General features: G+C 38.2%; 1 protein-coding gene across 1 annotated transcript in view; it reads right to left on the bottom strand.

Annotated features, from left to right (window-relative positions):
• LOC132306102 (tubulin-folding cofactor E) overlaps positions 1-19,687 on the bottom strand; it is a 63,106-nt gene extending 43,419 nt beyond the window's left edge. The window contains exons 1-5 of the mRNA XM_059803334.1: positions 18,960-19,687; positions 11,649-11,819; positions 11,427-11,473; positions 8,350-8,496; positions 8,187-8,261 (exon numbers count right to left, since the gene is read on the bottom strand). Of these exons, the coding sequence (XP_059659317.1) occupies positions 8,187-8,261; positions 8,350-8,496; positions 11,427-11,473; positions 11,649-11,819; positions 18,960-19,287 (768 nt within the window). The 5' untranslated portion in view covers positions 19,288-19,687. The remainder of the gene's footprint in view (positions 1-8,186; positions 8,262-8,349; positions 8,497-11,426; positions 11,474-11,648; positions 11,820-18,959) is intronic.
• Between the last annotated feature and the right edge of the window lie 2,624 nt (positions 19,688-22,311).

Genomic DNA, 22,311 nt, shown 5'->3' with positions numbered 1-22,311 from the left:
ATCACTTGAGTTCTAGCTTCCTTACTAAGGATTTGGCAAACTTCGATATTTTCTAGGAATTGAGGTGGCTCGGTCGAAGCTAGGCATTAGTCTTTCTCAGCGGAAGTATACTCTTGATTAATTACAGGATACTAGATATCTTGGTTCGAAACCTGTAGCTACACCTATGGAGACTAATGTAAAACTTAAGGTGGATGATGGTAACCCACTCGATGATCCAGAGATGTATCGGAGACTTGCAGGTAAACTTATTGTTGAAAATGAAAGATTCGGTAGTAATACTACCAAATATTATTAGCTGTAAATATAATAATATGGAGGATATTTGCTGTAAATAGAATATTGGTCAATGCTGTAAATTAGGAAATTAATTAGGCCAGCTAGCTATTGTAATCAGTTTCTTGATTTTGTGCTGCTATTCTCTCCTATAAGGAGAACCCGTGTAAACTTGTGTGAATTGTGAGCTAATACAGAAAAAGTTCATTCCATATTTTTTCCCTTTCAAGCTTTAGATAGTATCAGAGCCACCCTAAGAAATTCGGAAAAAACCGTAATTTCTTTTCAGCACAATTTCTCTGCTGATCAGCTATGTCTGACGTTTCCTCCGTGTCAACCCCGCCTGTCACAACCCAGCCAACCAATCCCGCAACCCAAGCCCCCAATAACGATTCTCACTCGATTCAGATCACCACTATTCGCATTAATGGTGACAATTATTTATGGTGGTCCCAGTTCGTTCGGATGTATATCACAGGGCGGGGAAAGATCGGGTACCTGAAGAGAGAGACAAGAAGGCACCAGCATCGAAGGACCCAACATACGTGACCTAGGATACAGAAAATTCAAAGATGATGACTTGGCTCGTGAGCTCCATGGACGAGGATATTAGCTCTAACTATATGTGCTACTTTGCGGCCAAAAAGCTCTAGGACAACGTGAATCAGATGTACTCTGATTTGGGAAATCAGTCTCAGGTTTACGAATTGACTCTGAAACTTTGTGAGATTCGGCAGGGAGAAGACTTGGTCACCAAGTATTTCAATTCATTGAAGCGCCTTTGGCAGGACATAGATTTGTTTAATGATTATGAATGGAAATCCACTGAAGATGCCAATCACTACAAACGGAGTGTGGAGACTCATCGCATTTACAAATTCCTTGCTAGGCTCAACGTGGAATTTGATGAAGTACGGGGACGGAGCATTGGCAGGACTCCACTTCCTCCAATTGGTGAGGCATTTGCTAAGGCTCGAAGAGAAGAGAGCCTCAAACATGTAATGTTGGGGAATAAGACTACCAGCAGGCCTATTGAGAGTTCTGCCCTTATTGTTGCCGAGACTATTGCTAATAAAGCAGTCAATTTTCAGCGAAAACCTAAAGAGAAGCCACGGGTCTGGTGCAACTTCTGCAACAAACCGCGCCCTACTCGGGAGAACTGCTGGAAAATCCACGAAAATCCAGCGAATTAGAAGAGTAGCAAGCCTGGTGACAGAAATAGGCGTACGGCTCCTACTACTAATGAAGCTGAGACAAGTCCCTTAAGCAAGAAGCAGATGGATCACCTTCTGAAGCTGCTGACATTTAATTCCTCATCTGGTATTCCTAGTGTTTCTCTTGCACAAACAGGTAATGCACTTAATGCCCTTTCTTGTTGTTTAAATTCTGCTAAATGGATCATTGATTCTGGAGCCTCTAATCATATGACTAGCCTATCCAATCTTTTTAGCACTTACTCACCATGTTCTGGCCTTGAAAAAATTAGAATTGCAGATGGTAGTTTCTCACCTATTGCAGGAAAAGGTTTGATAAAATTATCCGAGAATATAAATCTTAAATCTGTTCTCCATGTCCCTAAACTAGCCTGTAACCTTTTTTCTGTGAGTAAACTAACCAAAGAATCTAATTGTTGTGTAATTTTCTGTGATTCTTACTGTGAATTTCAGGACCGAAGCTCAGGGAAGAAGATTACCAATGCTAAGATAATAGATGGACTTTATTACTTTGATGGTGACTTCTCCAGTAATAAAAAGGCTCAAGGGCTTAGTAGTGTTAGTTCTAATTCTGTTTATGAACAAATATGTTTTAGTATTTAAGACTAGGACATCCTAGCTTTCCATATATTAAACATTTGTTTCCTAATTTATTTAAAGGTTTGGATTGTCGCCAAAACCTTATACTTCTTCAAAACCATTTTATTTAATACATGGTGATGTTTGGGGACCTTCAAAAGTCACTAGTATCTCTAGGAAAAAATGGTTTGTTACCTTTATAGATGATCAAACACGTTTATGTTGGGTTTATTAGATGAATGAAAAGTCTGAGGTTGAAAAACTTTTTAAGAGTTTTTACACAATGGTTGAAACTCAATTTCAAGCAAAAATTAGCATTTTTCACACCAATAATGGAACCGAGTATTTTAATGAAATTTTGGGGAGTTTTTTTTAAAGAAAAGGGTATCCATCATCAGTTTACTTGCGTGGATACCCCTCAACAAAATGGAATTGCTGAAAGAAAAAATAAGCATTTACTTGATGTGGCTAGTGCTATAAAGTTTTCAATGAATGTTCCAAAATATCTTTGGGGGAAGCTGTTTTAACAGCTTCGTATTTGATTAACAGAATGCCTACACGTGTTCACCATTAGAATGTTTCAAAAGAATTTTTCCCTTATCGAGGATATACTCGGATTTACCTCTAAAGGTTTTTGGCTGCATAGCTTTAATTCATATACCCAATAATACTCAGTCCAAACTTGATCCTCGAGCTGAAAAATGTATTTTCATAAGGTATGCTTCTAATAAAAAGGGATTTAAGTGCTATAATTCCCAAACCAAAAAAATTTATGTGAGTATGGATGTCTCTTGCTTTGAAAATAAATCCCACTTTCACAAATATTTTCTTCAGGGGGAGAATGAGGTGATGGAAGAAAATTTTTGGGATTTATCTCCTACTCCTTTACCAAATGTGATTTTGAATACTTCACCACATCCTACTGTTATTCCCGAAATTCAAAGTCAGGAACAATGTGATAAAACCAATGAAAACAATGAAGGGAATCCTAGTTATATAGTGCCAAACATTACTATATCTGAAACAGGGGAAGAATCACTACAACCGGGCAAAAAAGTTCCCAATGCTGAGCCTCTGGTTTATAATTGGAGAAGACCTCATCAAAAGAGAAAGTCAGCCTATTCCCCTTGGACCTCCAGATATCATAGGTAGTTTTGTCCCTAACTCATCTTCAGTTCCTATTGCTTCTCCTAACCAAGAACCATCAGACCTTGATATTCCTATAGCTGTTAGGAAAGGTACTCGAACTTGCACCAAATATCCAAAATATCCCATTGCCAAATACCTTTCTTATGAAAAACTCTCTCATACTCGTAGGGTTTTTACCTCAAAAATCTCACACTTGTTTGTCTCGAGAAACATTCAGGAAGCTCTTGATGATCCGAATTGGAAGTTAGCAATGATGGAAGAGATGAATGCTATTAGAAGAAGTGGTACTTGAGAGATAGTTGATTTACCTAAGGAGAAAAGAACAGTAGGTTGCAAGTGGGTCTTTACTGTGAAATGTAAAGTTGATGGTAGCATAGAGAGGTACAAGGCAAGACTAGTAGCAAAAGGGTTCACCCAGGCCTATGGAATTGATTACTAGGAAACCTTTGCTCCTATAGCTAAGATAAACTCAATCAGAATCTTGTTATCTTTAGCTGTGAATTTCAGCTATCCATTACACCAGTTAGATGTAAAAAAATGCCTTTTAAAATGGAGATCTTGAGGAGGAGGTCTTTATGAATCTACCACCTGGGTTTGAGGGAAAATTGGGACCTAATAAAGTCTGTAGACTGAAAAAATCTTTATATGGTCTTTAACAGTCCCCTAGAGCTTGGTTTGAGAGATTTGAGAGAGCTGTGAAGAGTTGTGACTACTGTCAGAGCCAAGCTGACCATACCATGTTCTATAAACACAGTAGAGAAGGCAAGGTTGCAGTCTTAATTGTCTTTGTGGATGATATAGTCTTGACAGGTGATAACAATGAAGAATTGGAGAGACTGAAAAAGAGACTTGCAGCTGACTTCGAGATCAAGGATTTTGGGTGCATTAAAATACTTTCTTGGAATGGAGTTTGTTAGATCCAAAGAAGGTATATTTGTGAATCAACGTAAATATGTTCTTGATTTACTTAGTGAGACAGGTCTGCTAGGATGTAAACCAGTCGAGACACCCATTGAGCCTAACCTTAAGCTGCAACCTTCTAAAGCTGAAGAAGTTCTGAATAGAGAGCAGTATCAAAGACTTGTTGGAAGACTAATCTACTTGTCACATGCACGTCCAGATATAGCTTTGGTAGTCAACATGGTTAGCCAGTTCATGCATTCACCTGGACGAGAACACCTTGATGTAGTCTACAGAATTCCCAAATACCTAAAGGGGACCCTGGAAGAGGCCTACTATTAAAAAACCGTGGGCATTTGCAAGTTGAAGCCTATACTGATGCGGATTGGGCTGGGAGTGCTATTGATAGACGGTCAACTTCTGGCTACTGCACCTTTGTTGGAGGTAACCTTGTCACCTGACGGAGTAAAAAACAGAATGTGGTAGCAAGAAGCAGCGCAGAAGCCGAGTTTAGATCAGTTGCTCATGGAACTTGTGAGGTGTTATGGATTAAGAGACTATTGGAAGAATTAAAGGTCTCTAATCCATTGCCTATGAAATTGTTCTGTGACAATAAAGCTGCTATTTCGATCGCTCACAATCCAATGGTTCATGACAGAACAAAGCACATGGAGGTAGACAAACACTTCATCAAGGAAAAGCTCAAAAACGGATTGATCTGTATGCCATACATTCCTACTACCGAGCAAGTTGAAGATGTGCTTACAAAGGGACTTTCTACAAGACAGATCGACAGACTAATTGGCAAGCTGATGAAGGATATCTTCAAACCAGCTTGAGGGGGAGTGTTGAAAAGGAAAGATTCGGTAGTAATACTACCAAATATTATTAACTGTAAATATAATAATAAGGAGGATATTTGCTGTAAATAGAATATTGGTCAATGCTGTAAATTAGGAAATTAATTAGGCTAGCTAGCTTTTGTAATCAGTTTCCTGATTTTGTGCTTGTATTCTCTCCTCTAAGGAGAATCCGTGTAAACTTGTGTGAATTGTGAGCTAATACAGAAAAAGTTCATTCCATATTTTTTCCCTTTCAAGCTTAGACTTATTTACCTCACAATCACTCGTCCAGACATCTCCTATGCAATCAGTGTTGTGAGCTAGTTCATGACCAGTCCTCTGGTACCTCGCATAGAGGCAGTTGTACACATCTTGAAGTATCTCAAGGGTGCTCCGGGACGTGGTCTACTTTATCTATCTTCTAAACATCTTCGGATTGAGGGATATACAGATGCAGATTGGGCCGATTCTCCTTCTGATTGACGGTCCACCACGTGTTACTGCACCTTCATGGGAGGAAATCTAGTAACTTAGAAGAGTAAGAAATAGTCAATTGTGGCTCGTTCCAGTGCTGAAGCAGAGTATCGTGCCATGGCACACATTGCCTGTGAACTTACTTGGTTGAAAACTCTTTTACAAGAACTTGGGATTTCAGTCCAGTACCCAATTCCTCTCCATTGTGACAATCAGGCAGCTATTCATATTGCTAGCAATCCAGTATACCATGAGAGGACTAAACACATTGAAGTAGATTGCCATTTGATTCGATCTAAAGTTTACTCGAATGAGATTGTTACACCTTTTGTTCCTTCTAGTAGACAGCTGGCAGACATCTTCACTAAGGCGCTTCCCAAGAACTCTATTGATTCCATATGTAGCAAGCTGGGAGTTATTGACATTTACTCTCCAGCTTGAGGGGGAGTGTTGTATAGTATTGTATGAGTTGTCACACGTGTACAATTAGTATTGTATGAGTTGTCACCTACCCCTCATTACCATATATAAAATTTCCATGTATAGGGTTTTCTTGTTCTCCACTCACCTAATCCCGTAGCTTCTCCTATATAAACACCATTGTATTATTGTATTATTGACTCAATAACATATAAGTTTTCATATATTCTCTTTTTCTCTCTCTTTCAACAAAAGAGAAGTTTGTAGGTGGTTGCTATTTGTCACAATTGCTGGGGTAGTGATGATTCTAAAGATCATCTCTTTAGCCTATGTCCCTTTGCTGTTGCTGTTTGGAATTGTATTTTTGAAGTGCTACATATTCCTTTTCCATCTGTTTCGTCTTTGGAACAGCTGATTGGGTGGTCTTCACATAATTATAAAGAGAGTTCTATGACTTCTATCAGATCTTCATTTCTCAGTAGCCTTTTCCCAACAACTTTGTGGAGAATATGGTCTGCAAGGAATGCATCTGCTCACAATGGCTCTTCAAGTTCATCTCTAGAGGTGGCTCAGTTGATCCTGTGGGATTGCCTTTTATGGCTGGAGTTCAGCTTCAAGACCTATCTGTCTTATTCCCAGATCCATGTCTTTGATGTATTGCAACTTTTTCATATTTGTCTTCATTTTCTTGTTTTCTTTGTATTGGAAATGGTATTTTCATTTCCATAGATTTGTATTGAGGGGATGCCCTCAAGTTTCTGTGTACTTTTGTAGTTCTTTCTAAATAAAATAACCCCATTCAATAAAAAGAAAAAAGAAAGAAGAATAATAGATCCTTTTAGCAAACCCTCATGATCACAAATTGAACCTATCCAATTGATGATCATAAATTGAACCTATCCAATTTTTACAATGAATGTCCATAGTTCTTTTAGTTCATCAACAAGGCTTGGAGAGGAAATCCTTGTGAATCCTCAAGCGACCATTTCCCTATGACTGCAATGTTTATCTGAGGACAAAAGATCATTGTTTACTAGTGTCATCTGTGACGCTTATCTATGTGACTGAAATCCCCACAGGAAGGCTTACATGAGAAGAAGAGGTACCAATGGCGAGGTTTATTTGTGAGAAAGTAGTAATCGTGATGAGGCTTATCAGCTTCTCTGAGGGGGAAAAGGTGTTGCCTTTTATGTGCTGGCAACAAGGCTTATAAAGGAGAAGAAGTCCTAAAGACAAAGCTTGCTAAAGAAAAGTCCTCATGGTTTAATAAGTGTTTAACGTGCCAAGATCTTGTTAGAGAAAGTCTACACGAGGGTTCCTGAAAATTGATGATTAGATGCCTTCAGCGAAGTCATCACATATGAGACAATCATATGTAGTCGAATAAAGGTCATTCATAAGTATGATATAGGACACCATTATCAGGGAAGGTTCCATGGTTCAATGTTATGGGGCAAGATCTGGGCATAACTCACAGTACCAATACCTCAAGTTGAAGTCAATGTGTTCTGTATGATCTGGAAGATGGGTATAGCACCACATAGGCACATACAATATGGCACTTCACTCTGTACATGCGTCAAGTTGGATTCCTTTGGCCTATGTTCCAGTTCCACTTATATTGTGATAGATATACATATCAAGATGGCTAGGCTAATATGACACGTATGAAATAGAGTAATGTACCAGCATTTTGCCATCCTATACTCATTGCATACAAGTGCACTTGTGCATATCTTTTTAGAGATGTTAATGAATGGTAAGGTCCTTGGATGAGAACCCTTAAAAAGTTTGAATGTTAATGGAGAGTAAAGGGCCCTGCATGATGGCTCTAGAGATTTTTAATGATAATTTCTTTTATAAAAAATTAAAAAATAATTAGAAAAAAACTTGGCTAGAAACACAAACACTCACTTTGCCCCTTTTACTTTGGAAGGTGAAGAAGTGCCACCAGGCTACAGCCCTTGGTAGTAGTTTTACCGATAAGTAAGGTATACCTTTGAGTATACAGTTTTCTATTGAAATTTATTATCTTAAAATATGCTGCTATCTTATTAAATATTATTGTTTATTAAAATATATTAATTGAGGGTCATTAAATCTTCTTATATTGAATCATATGGTGGCTAACGTTCGTTTACTGACCATTGAGGAATTATATTGCACATTTGAGTTGAACTCTTGCACCCTATGGCTCAATTCCTGGGTCTTGGGTTGTGTAATTCTAGGAAGCACACTTTTTTTTGATAAGTAATAATTCTAGGAAGCACACGTGTTCAGGCAATTATTTAAGGAAAAATAAAAATCACCAAAAAAGGGGAACATAGCAAACCGTTATTGCCCGTAATTTGTTTCCCATCAGATGTAGCTCTTCAATAACTGGAAGTGAATGTTCAAGTATTTCAACCTGGTAAAATGAAACAAATAAACTTGGATATACAAGTGAAATTTGGAATACAAAAGTGAGGAAGAAAAAAGAATTATAAAATGGTTACCTGCATCCAATTTATGCCAGTGTTGTTTAAAACTAAAATGCGTATGTTACTTAGCAGGGGTAGCCGGGTTATATCCCGTGCCATAAAATTGTTAGACAGATTGAGAGCAACAAGGGCCGGCAACTGTTTGCAGATGGTGCCTACATCCTGCATAATAAGATGTGCAAGCATCAGTCTTGCATATAACAATTGCTAACTGGTAATATGCTCCTCAGGTAAGAACGTAATGAGTATAACTTATTAACCATCATGACATCCAACACCAAATAGAAGTTACTGTGGCTACCTAAAGCATTTCTTCCTTACAGGCTTGACTAGAGTTTTAGCTTCCTTGGGAGCAAAAGGAAGACTTAAGTGAACGCACCTACTCCTAGTACATATATGTTATACTGGAATATTGAATAAGAACAGCTGCTTTTAATGGAAGGTCCGGTCCCCAAGCAAAGTGTTGTAAAACATAAAACGAAGAGAAAAGATAAATAAAACAAGTAGAATACACAGATATTACGTGGTTCAGCCACTAGGGCCTACATCCACGGCACAAAGAGCCTAAAGAGCTACATCACTTTTATAATACTCTCTCAATTCATATACAATACAATGGTGGAGGCTCCTTTCTCTATTACATGGGCTCTTCAAAAGTAATGAAGTACCCATGTCGGACACATATCCCTCGGACATGGGTATGGGATATGTGTCCGACACTTTTGGTTAGACATGTACTTAAAAAAACATATCTAATCATTCAATCACATTATATTATTACTTTAAAAAGAGTTAAATGTCTATATTAAATATTATATTAGATAAAAACATTACTTTACTCTAGCAAATAAAATAAAATAAAATAATTAATAAAATGAATATTTAGCCGTGTCCGTGTGTCCTTCTGTTTGGAGATTTGACACGTCCGACGCATGGATACAAACCCGTGTCCGACACCCATACCCAAGTCCATGTAACATAGGCTCCTTTATATAGGAGAAGAAATTATGAAATGGAAATAATTAGAAAATAGGAAACAAGGAGGATTTTTCTCCACCGATTCCTCTGTAACATCAAATCTTCAATAATAGGAAACAACATCAATTACTGAAAGATTTTCCTCCACTGATTCCTCTATTAAATCTTCAATACTCTCCCTCAAGTTGGAGCATGAATGCCCAACTTGCCATTGAGATGACGGGTAACAACAACTGTGAATGATGAAGAAAGAAGACAAAGATCAATGCTACCGAACACACCGACAACCCAAATAAGTCAACAAAAAACTACTGGAGACACGACAAAGGTGATGGCAATGCTACCGAACACACCGGCAGTCCAAACAAGTCGATAAAAATTGCCGGAGACATGGCAAAGATGAAGACAATGCTACCGAACACACCGGTGGCCCAAACAAGTCGATAAAAACTGCCGGAGGCACGGCAAAGGTAAAGAACATTACTGCCGAAAAAACCGGTAGCCCAAACAAGTCACAAATAGCACCGAGAAACCCTTAGCAACATTTCAAATGCTAAGGGAATACCCCAAAATAGGGATCCGAACCTAGGAAGAGAAATTAGGCTCTGATACCATGTTGTAAAACATAAAACGAAGCGAAAAGATAAATAAAACAAGTAGAACACACAGATATTACGTGGTTTAATCACTAGGGCCTACACAACAAAAATCTCTCTTTAGTTAATTTGCAGAAGCATGGGCTGGTTTTAACATCTATATGTCATAATTGTTGGAAGAGTTTGGACACAAATGATCACTTATTCTATCAATGTCCTTATGCACATGCAATTTGGCAGGAAATTTTTTGCCTGATGAACATGGAAATGCCAGTTTGTGACACATTGATGCACGTAGTTGATTGGTTCTGTTTACATTCTACTCCTAAATCTGTCAAGACAAAGATTTTGAGTGCTGTTTTTGCAACTACTATATGGAAGATATGGGCTATTAGGAATGTTGTTCTTCATGAAGGTTGTCAAGATCAGGCTGCATTTGTTGCCAAGACTATAGTTTGGGAAGTTTTGGCTTATCTCAAACTAAGTTTAGATGACTTTATACTTGTGTTTTAATTGCTTTATGGTTTTGTTTTATGTTTTTTGGTCCAGTTTGTACTGGAAGTGGGCTTATTCTAGTTTTTGAATTGTAAAAAGAGGTATGCCTCCTCATGCACTTGTACTTCAATTTTTTTTTGTATATAAAACCATCCCATTCAGGATAAAAAAAAAAGAGCCCAAAGGGCTACATTACTTTTATAATATTCTCTCAACTTCATATACAATACAATGGTGGAGGCTCCTTTATATAGGAGAAGAAATTATGAGAATGGAAATAATTAGAAAATAGGAAACAAGGAGGATTTTTCACCACTGATTCCTCTATAACATCAAATCTACAGTAACTAGCAGAGGGAAGGTCTTGCTGTCTCGTTGGAAGTTAATGGAGTAATCAGACCATTTAAGATGTATTAGAAATAGGATCCAACACTTTATTATTCAAGGATGCCTCACTCTTATATATATATATATATATATATATATATATTATTGCACATTACTCTGCACATAGCAGAACACTGGGGAATTTCCCATTCATGGTAGAAAATTTTGTCAATTGATAATTTTTCAGTGAATACCTCTCCGCTTAAATAATAGGAGTTAAGGTTCAACGTTCCATAACTTCATAATGCAATTAGATACGCCAATTAGACTAGGACATTTAACAAAAATGTAAAATCTCTTTTTTGGCGAGTATAACTTGTAAAATTTCAACATCCTATTAGATGCCAAAATAAAAGTTAAATTCATATAGAAAAATAACATTAGCATTAAATGTTGTAGATGGAAATTTTGGAAGTTTTATAAAGAAATTATGAGATAACGTAATATGCAAATAATAACTAGTACATGCAAAACCAACTAGGTCATAAAAAAAGAGCTATAAATTTGATGAGAGTGAGCTTTAATGTGCATGGTTAAAGACAGGATAACATCAGCTATAAAATGTTGCATGTTACGAACTACTGAACTCAAACATACAGCCTTTGCTAATATAACCATTAGCATTAAGTAACATACTTCCCATTCTGAAAGCAGATTTCCAGTCAAATCGAGCTCCTTTAGATCTGCAAAAAAGCATTAGTATTATACTGCGCTTAATTCTTTTGCCTCATAATAAAGAAAACGAATAGTGTAAGAGCAGAAAGTTAGAAACATTATTTAATGTAAGAATTATTTGAATTACTATTGGAAAACAAAAGTCAAACCGGTATTTGAAAGAGGAAAAAGAAACCAACTTACTTGGCACAATGGTACTGATTTGACATTGGGATCCTGGAGTGCTAACACCTAAATAAGAAAGTGATGCACCTGTCAACTCTTCGAAGCGACTCAGTTTATCTTGAATTTTATCTTTACCAAGAAGTTGAACTGATACTCGTTTGTTTGTTGCAGAGAGAACATACATTTCATCTGTAACATTACATAAAAGATATAAATAAGTTCTCCGATGTGTTGATACAGTGCATGATTCAAAACATATACAACGTAGACAAGGAAAATTATAGCAGGATAAATGGTAGCTGGCAGATCCATTAGCAGTCATAGTTAGTTGGCAGATCCAGTAGCAGGATAAATGTATAGCACCAGAGTATTGTGGTGACTTATCATTACATTCTAGGTCTCAAGGGTCATAAAGAGAGAGTGTTCCAACAACAAATCGTAACAGAACACAAAGAGGAAAATAGCATGTAATGAATCTGATCTTTTAGTTATATAGCTCTGGCTCATATGACATGAAGGCGAATATCATCATCATCATCCTTGCCTTTATCCCAAACGAACGGGGTCAACCACATGAATTCTCTTTTTTCCATCCTATTCTATTATAAGTCACGTCTCCTCCTATATTTATTTTTTAAAATCAGTTTTAATTAGATTTCAAATTAGTTTGGGGCATCTTTGTCTCTTACCTTTATATGTAAACTAATCTTTTTTCTCGCAAATGCATCTATGGATCTACGTTGTATGTGTCCGTACCACCTAAGCCGACTTTCTCTTATTCTCTCACCAATATCGCTACTTCTGATCTCACTCACACTTTGATTATTAATCTTATTGCTTCTAGTCATTCCTATTTTCCATCTCAACATTCTCATTTCATCTACATAATGAGTTATTCTTGTTTGTGTGTATATATATATATTATCTTTTTTTTAAATCTCAACACACTACCCCATATAAGATGATTGGCCTAATAACCATCCTCTACAATTTCCCTTTTAACTTAAGTGATATTCTTTTATCACGTGGGATACATTTGTACATGCAAGAAAATCCCTTCTATTGATGGAAAGTTTTTCTCTTACACCAAACACTCTGCCGTTTTCCTTCCTTTCTTTCCTATTTATACACTTATTTCATTACCCTACAGTGGAAATGTGATAAGCAAGCCTATGAGCTGGTGGGCTGTCACTTTCCTTTGGGCCCGTCCAGTCTATTATTTGTCTGGGCCTGATGACCTTTATCACCCGTTTGGCTCTCTTTCTGGATTGGGCGTTTTTGGCCTCCATTTTGTCCATCCTACACTGACCCTATTAGTGACATCATAATCTATCTCCTCATCTTTATGTATTATTAATCCTAAATATAAAAAATGATTACTTTGAAAATTCCTTAGGTCTTCAATTGCTATTGTTATATTATCATAGTCCAAAACTTTATTTAATTTACATTCGATGTATTCCATTTTAGTTTTACTAATTCTCAGTCCTTTTGCTTCCAATGTATTTCTCTATCTCTAACTTCATTCCTAAAACTTCCTTAGAAGTATCCAATAACACAGTGTTCAAATTGAAGCTAACCAACGGGGGTTAAATGCAACAATTCTCTTCTCTTTGAAGAGTTCTCCGCTTGTTGGAGTTCTCCGCTTGTCGGAGTGATTGCTGTGAGCTTGTCTCACTTTGGGTTTCCTTCTTTCCCTTCTTTTTCTCTTCTATACTTTTTTTGGTTGATCGTACAACTGTTGTCCAGCTTTGTTACTCAGCTTTCTGGTTTATGACGGTTCTGGGTCCTGAACTTTGTTAGTTCTCTGTTTAATTTTTTGGGTGCTGAGTGTAGCAAAAGTGGGGTTGTTGCGTGTGGGTGTTGGGTCTGATCTTGGTGTCCGGCGATTCTGATTCAATTACCCAGCTCTGTTTTCCCTTCTCCTTCCCTTTCTTTCTGTTTTTTTGGTTGGTGTACTGCAGGATCTTGCTTGGCTGCCCAATTGTGGAGTGTTGTTTCGTCTCTTTGGGCTGCTGTACAATTATCTGGCTATTGTTGTGGTGTTTGTGTTTGTTCATTTGGTGGCGCTTGTATCTAGTTTGGGGCTTCTGCGTAACGGGACATGGTGTGCTGTTGTGTGTTTTTCGGTTGGTTTGCCGGCAGTACGGTTTCTCGGCGTTGGGCTCAAATCCCTAAGTTTTCTGGAGGCGTCTCATGTATGCTATTGACCGTGGTTACCGAGGATGACTACTTTGCTGAATTGGGCTGGTGTTGGGCCTTTATCTCCCTCTGCGATTCGCTCTTCTCATTTAGAGGCCCAAGTTTTGAACCATGGTTCTGGATCTATGGTTACCCCATCTTTGGCTTGTGCGTCTTCCTCACAGGCCCCTGTTCATGATTTGGGCCGATTTTTGCGTCGTTCTTGTCCGGCTTCTAGTAACAGAGCGTCTTCCTCAGGTATCTCTGTTGGTTCTTCTTTTCCTAATATTCCAGTTGTATCACATTGTGTGGTTCATCTTGCTTCTCTACGAGTGTTGGTTTGGAATTGTCAAGGTATTGGTAATCCTCTTACTGTTCAATAATTAATGCGACACTAGTTTGCGAAATCTTCAACAGTTGAAACGCCGTCTCAAGATGCCTTAGGTTTGGTGTGTGGATTCAGTGGGATCGGTGGGGGGTCTCGCTTTGCTTTGGCGGGTCGACCATTTATTTAAAATCGTGGATTTTTGTGACTATCAAATTACAGTGGAGTTATGTTCAGTTCGCCAAGGTTCTTGGTTTATTACTTTTATTTATGCAAGCACTAATGATCGTATTCGTGCGGCGCAATGGGAATATCTCAAACGATAGCAGCCTTTGTGGGGTAATCGGTGGCTTATTATTGGTGATTTTAATGATTTATTATCTCCGGTGGAAAAACGAGGTGGACTTCTAACACCCTACTGGGTTCTCAAGAATTTTCAAACTTTAGTATCTGATTGTGGGTTACTAGATTTGGGATTTGCGGGCTATCCCTTTACGTGGTGTAACCATCGTCGTGGTTTAGCTAATATTCAGGAATGCCTGGATCATGCTTTAAGCAGTAAGGAGTGGTGACAGATGTTCACCCAAGCCCGACTTCGTCATCTTACGGTGGTGGGGTCTGATCATAGTGCTCTGCTTCTTGACCTGGTACCGATTTTTCATCAGAAATCTTGTCCTTTCCGTTTTGATGCCCGCTGGGTGGCTGATCCTATATGTGAGACTATTGTTCGGAATGCCTGGAGTCGTCCAGTTATCGGGTCCCGTTTGTTTCGATGCTCTGAAAAACTCAAGTCTTGTAAACGTTCTTTACTTACCTGGGCTCGGACCATCAATTTTAACTCTCGAAGCCACATTGCACAAGCTGAACTTCGATTACAACATTTGCAAGAGCACTCGGATGAACACGATCTTGAGCAGGTCCATTTTGTGGAGAGCCAGTTACACTCTTTGTGGCGACAGGAGGAACTGTATTGGTTTCAGAAATCACGGATTCAATGGTTGAAGTTGGGGGATCGCAACTCTAAATTTATCCATACCTCTACTCTTCGTCGCCGATGGTGCAATCATATTTCTGGACTCGAGGATTCTTCTTGTCGTTGGATTGAAGAGGATTCCCAGATTCAGGATCTCTTTCTTCACTATTTTCAGGACTTGTTTCGTACTTCTGATCCGATTGGTATTGATCGTTTCTTACGGCACATTCCGCCACGATTTACTCCTGATATGAATAATCGATTAATTCGGCCGCCTTCTGAGGAGGAAATTCATGGAGCTATTTTTTATATGCAGCCATGCAAAGCTCCGGGTCCTGATGGTATGACTGCGTTTTTTTATCAGCGATATTGGCATATTATTAAGGCGGATTTTATTACGGCGGTATGTAGTTTTATGCATTCGGATCATCTTCTATCTAGTCTATATCATACTAATATCGTTTTAATTCCTAAAACTGAATCGCCCACCCATGTTTCCCATTATCGACCAATATCATTATGTTCTGTTCCTTATAGGATTATTGCTAAGGTGCTGGCAAATAGACTTCGTGAAATTATTCCCTTTATTATTAGTGAATCTCAGAGTGTGTTCGTTCCAGGCAGGCACATTACAGATAATATTTTGATATCTCATGAGATTCTCCACTACCTAAAAAATAAACGTAAAGGTAAACAATCGTTCCTTGCATTGAAATTGGATATAAGTAAAGCTTATAATCGAATTGAATGGCCTTTTCTTTTAGCCATGCTTGAGAAATTGGATTTTCATGCTCATTGGATTACTTTAATTAAGGCATGTATTTCAACAGTATCGTATTCTGTGATGATCAAATGTAAACTGGTGGGGTTGTTTCGTCCCATGCGCGGTCTCCGCCAAGGGGATCCGTTATCTCCTTATTTATTTATTTTGTGTGCAGAAGCTCTGTCTCATTCTTTGCAAGTGGCCCTTCAGCATCGTGTTTTATCTGGGATTCGGGTGTTTCCCCAAGCTCCACCTATTTCTCACTTATTTTTTGCAGATGATTCTATTGTTTTTTGTCAAGCTTCTACTACTGAGATTGTTTTTCTTAAGAACCTCTTACAGAGATATGAAAGGGCATCTGGGCAACAGATCAATTTTTCTAAATCCTCTCTTTTCTTTTCACGTAATACTTGTTTGGAGGATCGTGTTGCTTTGTGTCAGCTGCTAGGTATTCAGGAAGAGGGTTTGCGTGCAAAATATTTAGGCATGCCTGCGATTATTGGTATATCCAAGTGGGATGTATTTCACTATATCTTCCAACGTGTCGCTACTCGCTTAACATCTTAGAAATCTATACTCTTATCTCCTGCAAGTAAAGAAATTTTAATTAAATCAATTTTGAGTGCTTTACCCACATATGTTATGTCCTGCTTTAAGCTGCCCCGTAACCTTTGCAATTCCATTCTGAAGTATGTTCGTAAATTTTGGTGGGGTAAAGAGGGTGCCTCTGCTTCTATACATTGGGTAAAATGGGAGCTTTTGTGTACTGCTAAAGATGAAGGGGGCTTAGGGTTTCGAAATTTTGAGGCCTATAATGATGCTTTGTTAGCTAAGCAGGGTTGGAATTTTTTGGTTCACCAAAATGGAATGGCTTTTAAGATCTTTAAAGCTAAATATTTTCGCAATTGCTCCTTTTTAGAAGCGCCATTGGGATCAAATCCTTCTTGGGCTTGGCGCAGTATTTGGTCTACACAATCTCTCATTGCTGTTGGATCTAAATGGTTTATGGGCAATGGTCTCTCTATTAATATTTGGAATGATCATTGGTTCCTGGTTTGACTGGTATGCTGATACGACCTCCTCAGTTGGTGCTTCCTGAAGTAGTGGGGGACTTATTTGATGGCTCAGCGGACTGGTTGGAATGTCATTTTGATTCAATCTTTATTTCCGCCCCCTATTGTGCAAGCTATTCTTAGTTACCCTTTCAGTCTCTTCTCTAAAGCAAATAGGTTGGGGTGGGATGGCGAGCCTAATGGTAAGTTTTTGGTAAAGTCCGCTTATTTTCTGGCATTTAAATTGCGGCGCCAGGGGGAAGCTAGATTTCAGGGTGTTGATTCTCTTACTTCTCGACAACACTTGTTGTGGCATAGCATATGGAAATGCAAACTCCCACCAAAGATACAGCATTTTTTAGGGCAATGTTGTCATCTTGCTCTTCCGGTTCGCCACCTTCTTCGGTTACATGGTATGTCTGTCGATGTCGTGCGCCCCAGGTGTGGTGATGAGGCGGAATCCTTGGAACACATGCTTTTCCTTTGTCCTCATTCTATCCAGATCTGGAAATTATTGCCTTTAAGTTTTGATTTTTCGGTGGACCAATCTATATCATTTGTGGCTTGGTGGATTACATTAGTAGAGCGATCGGGGTCGAAGGATGAGGTTCAGGATGTTTTAGGTTTGGTGGCTTTTACCTGTTGGGGTATCTGGAAGGCTCGAAACAAATTGGTTTTTGATGGCAGGCTTTTTGATCCGCTAAGGGTGGTTTCATTAGCTTGTTCCTCCTTTTGGGAGTTTAAGGAGTCTCTCAGTTCTACAGGCCTTGATTTAACTTCTTCTCCGGTTGGCCTTAGATCAAATTTGGGTCCCCATCCCTCCCCTTCTCATTGGTTGCCTCCATTAGAGAGTATTATTAAATGTAATGTGGATACTTCCTTTTCTTCGGTTTCTCAGATTAGGGGTGGTGGTTCTGTTTTAGGAATTCTAGGGGTCTTATTTTACATGCAATGGTTTTCTCTCCTTTTCTGGCTTCAAATGCTACTATCACTGAAGCTATGTGTTTGCGTAAAGCGGTTATCTGGCCTCAACTTTGTCTTCTGATAAGTTCTGGTTTGAATGCGATTTTTTGTTGGTGGTCCAGGCAATTGATGGTGATGATTGTGGTCCGGTTGAGATTCAGTCAGTAGTGTTTGATATTCGAGTGGCACTTTGGCGATTCTCTAACTATCGACTTAGCCATGTACTTAGGCATGGTAATGAGGTCACCCATGCTCTTGCCCAGCTTTCCCGTCAGCACATTATCGAGGATATTGCTTTAACTTTTATTCCCGCTGATATTCTTGCTCTTGCAGCCAAAGATTGTGTCATTGATTAGGCTGTTGTTGTTTCTTTGCCAGGGTAAAAAAAAAAATTGAACATGATGGCTCCTACTATCTCCAAATTGAACATGTCAATGAATCTAAGGAGAGATGATATACTTCATATAAGTATAACTCAATCTCTCTTCAAGAGAAACAATCCTTAGCACACTCAAATATTACAATCCTTATCACACTCAAATATTACTGTAGGTTTAATAGTCTAGAAACATCTCTGGAAAAATATATTCCCTGTAAATTCCACCCAAAGAAAAACTCAATCCCTTTTGGTCCTTTAACACATACCAAACATACCTAGCAATAAAAGCTCTATACCCACTATTCCAAATCCTTTATGCCCAAACCAGCTTCCTTATTTGTTTTCAAAGTAAATTCTGACAAATACGGAGTAGTCCAATAAATGATTTTTAAAAAAATGACAAATTGATTAAAAAAAAACATGTTAAAATTTGGAATGGATATACTTTGAGAATTGATTTCAATTGACTTGCGGGTTTAAATCAATTGATGTGGGTGGCTCATAAATTATGAAACTTCATCAGAGAACAGCATATCTGCATCACACATTTTTTATACTTTTTGTATTTCTGATTCACATTGTTTTAAAATAAAAACAAAAATAAAAAATAAAAATTGAGAGAAATCTAAACAACATTCTTCGTTTATTATTAGACATACATAAAAGTAACTAATTGCACAGTAAGATCGATACCTTCTTCTTCTTTGGTGGAAGTGGTCCGATATCGGATCTCGAGAGCTTGCAACAGAGAAATGCCAGTGCTCAAGTTCTTGGGCCGAACGAAAGAAGCCGACTTAGCTGATTTCGCTTGGAAATAGCGAACCTCATTGATGGAACCATCGTGCTTGCCTTCATCTTCATTGTCCCAATCCACGCCAACCCATTCCCCTGAATAGCCTTCCACGACCCCTACGTACTTCACCGTCCCGATTCGCCGGCAGTCCCCAGCCGAGTGGACTCGCTGCCCGATTCCCAACTCGGACGAGTCCGGGTTAGGCTTCGATGGTGAGTCCTGCTGCATTCTCGTCTCAACGGTCGGTAGCGGAGACTGAAGCTGTACGGACTACGAAAAATGAAGGAAATGGACTAGGAAGAAGAAAATTAAAGCTTGGGCGAGCCCGAGCGCTGTTGAGATCATAGGAGAGCCAAGCCCAATATTTTAATTCATAGAAATTGAGCCCAATTTGCATTGTGGAGGTGGAAACTTAGGATGCACACGGATCCAATTCAAACTAATCTGATCCATGCCTATTGATTTGGTTTTGAAGACGTATCGATTTGGTTATGGTTCCATTTTTATAGAAATCATTCACATCAGTTGGATAATGGTTTCAATCCAATTCAATCATTGTGCATCCCTGTGAAAATTGATGAAGTGATGGACCAATCATGCCGTTTTATGGAAATGAAATCCTCTCCAACGTTACAGGACATCTGTTCCGGTCAGTGAGTAAGTCAGTGAGTAAATTAAAAAAGAAAAAATACAAAGCGTAAAAAATTGACAAGGCAACAAAGTAGTAAAGTAATGTATCAGGGAGAATACCTAAATCACATAATGTGGGAGCGGGAACGGGACTAAGACCGACAAATTCTAAAATTAGTTGAGAGCGAGAGTGGCTTGAGAGCACCTGTATATAATATATTTTATATTTTTATAATTATTTTATGTGAAATATGACTATATTAATTTACTAAATATTTTTTTCAAAATGATTGAGGCCCAACCTTGAAGTGAAGAACATAACCCATATATATAATTTTAGTCCAAGTCCACTTATATTTATATGAGCTCAATTAGTACATTCCTATTTGGAAGCCCAATATTTCAAATTAAATCCATTTAGTTAAGTAATAAAATTGCCCCAATTCATGATTTTATCTCAACCCTTGGATCAATTTCATAACATGTTAAAAGGATTACCCAAAAAACCCCTAACGGCAGCCGCAGGGTCACTTTACCATTTCAACGGCATAGAACCCTAAACTAATTTCCCTTCAAGCTTTCTCATTCATTTCGTCCCAGAGATACAAACCCTCTATTTCGTCAGCCGCACAGAGATACAAACCCATGATCCCATCTCCATCATGTTCTCTCATCTTCAAATTTTGTTTTGCATTGATCTGTCTTATCTCTCATTTCATTACAGATTCACAATGGGGTTGAAGGTTTCACAAATACAAAGATTGAAACGAGTATAGCTTCATCAACGCGATAGCTATGTAAATCTATGTACATATATATGTATATATCTCTTCGGACTTCATTTTTTCTCTTCTTCTTTACAAAAGCCGAATTCTAAACTGAGTTCCCGAATTCTAAATCTGAGTTCTCGAACTCAAAAAACCGAGTTTGCGAATTTGGGGTGAATCCGCTCCCAAATCGTTAACCCGCGTGCGGAGCTCTAGAGCAGTAGTTATCCACGCGAATTATGTGACTTAGGAGAATACCACATTTGTTTATTGCCTCTCAGACAACATGTAATGATCCGGTCATTTTCATTCCTTTCCATTTTCTCAGATTTTCACAGATATTTTTTTTTCGTTGATCTTTTCCTTTCTGAGTTCAGTTTCTCATCACTTAGTGTCATCTTGAGTGCTCAGGGATGGTTTTCAAGACTCTTTTCTTTGGATTAACAACTTCCTTTGAGGACCAAGTCATTTCCATAATTTCATTTTTCGGACACTATTCACTTTTCGTCTTTTTCCCTATTTCGTCACTTTCCCTATTTTGTCTTTTCTCTGTTTGTCACTTTGTTGGCTTAACCTCATTTCTTGTGTTCGGAGTTGGTTTTTGACTTCACGTATCTTCATTCTAAGTGGTTTCTACGAAATACGTATATTTACTTTTGTAAGAAAGTACTCTGGTTGCTCTCGGTGTCCATATGGGCATGGATACACAGTTCTTCAGAAACATTTCCATTTTTTGGGGTGTTTTTCGTAAATATCTTTTGAAATATATTTTATTTCAGGGGTTTTTAAGAAAATATTTTTGGAAGATATTTTTATTCTAGTCCAGTTGTGCAGTTTTCACTTTTTGGAGGGGCCATTGTGCAATTAGTGAGAATTATTGCTAAATGCCTTGTTTTGAGCCTGGATCCTCGTACGGGGTTCATTTTCACTTTTCGTCGAGTCGTGTACTCATAGAATTTCCTTCTGGTGGTTTTTCTCCAGTTTCAGGGTTTTTGGCCCCCGTTACCGCCAAACTTGTTTGGGGCATATCTCTTTGCTCGGGACTCGGTTTTCAATGCCGTTTCTTCCGTTGTTCATCTTTTCTCATTTTGGTTCTTTTTTATTCACAGAGTTTTGCTGTTTGAGCGCGTCCGCTCAAATTCCACTTTTCCAGATCCAGCGGGGCCCTTTCGGGTCACTTTTAGGGTTTTTCTATAAATAGGTCTTAAGAAGAAAAATTAGATTTTTCTCTCTCTTTCCTCTCTCTTGGCCAGCAGCCAAGGGACTGCCGCCCTTCTCTCTTCTTTTCCAGCCACTTCCCTTTAGTAAAAAGGTGTAGTGCCTTAGTGTTTTATGCTTGCCTTACCATACTCTACCTTTCCCCCTTATTAGAATTCGTTTTTGGCCATTTCTTGAGTTCGGGTTTGAAGTCAAGTTGTGATTTTGATGGGGCTTTCTTGGGGGTTATGTTCATTGTGTTGTCCCCGACAAAACCTAAAAGTTTCGTCGGATTCGAAGCGGTTTCGTTTTGGTAGGGATTTGAGATTTCATCTCAAATGGAGGTAGGGGGTGTTATAATTTCATATTTTTGTTGTCTTACACATTTTTGATGCTTATACAACTTGTATGCATGCTTTTGTTAAGAATCTAGAATTTAATTTAATTATTTTCTATGATTAAGATTTAATTCTCATGATGTTATACAACTTAGAATTAAATTGTGGCATACTAGGAAATTAAGTTTTGATGTGTTTGTTAGCATATATTAAATTAGGATAATTTGAATAAAAATTGCTCTTTTATTTAATATTTATCTTTGGTGAAAGTTTAATTCTCATCGACGTGCCTTGTATGAAATTAACTTGTGATATGCTAT

This window comes from Cornus florida, unplaced genomic scaffold (assembly GCF_030987335.1).
Source record: "Cornus florida cultivar Cherokee Brave unplaced genomic scaffold, ASM3098733v1 CherokeeBrave_3.0.0_Hap2_Chr05, whole genome shotgun sequence".
In the NCBI taxonomy this organism is placed as follows: domain Eukaryota; kingdom Viridiplantae; phylum Streptophyta; class Magnoliopsida; order Cornales; family Cornaceae; genus Cornus; species Cornus florida.
The sequence above is the reverse complement of the archived record's forward strand: the minus strand, read 5'-3'. Positions and strand labels throughout refer to the sequence as shown.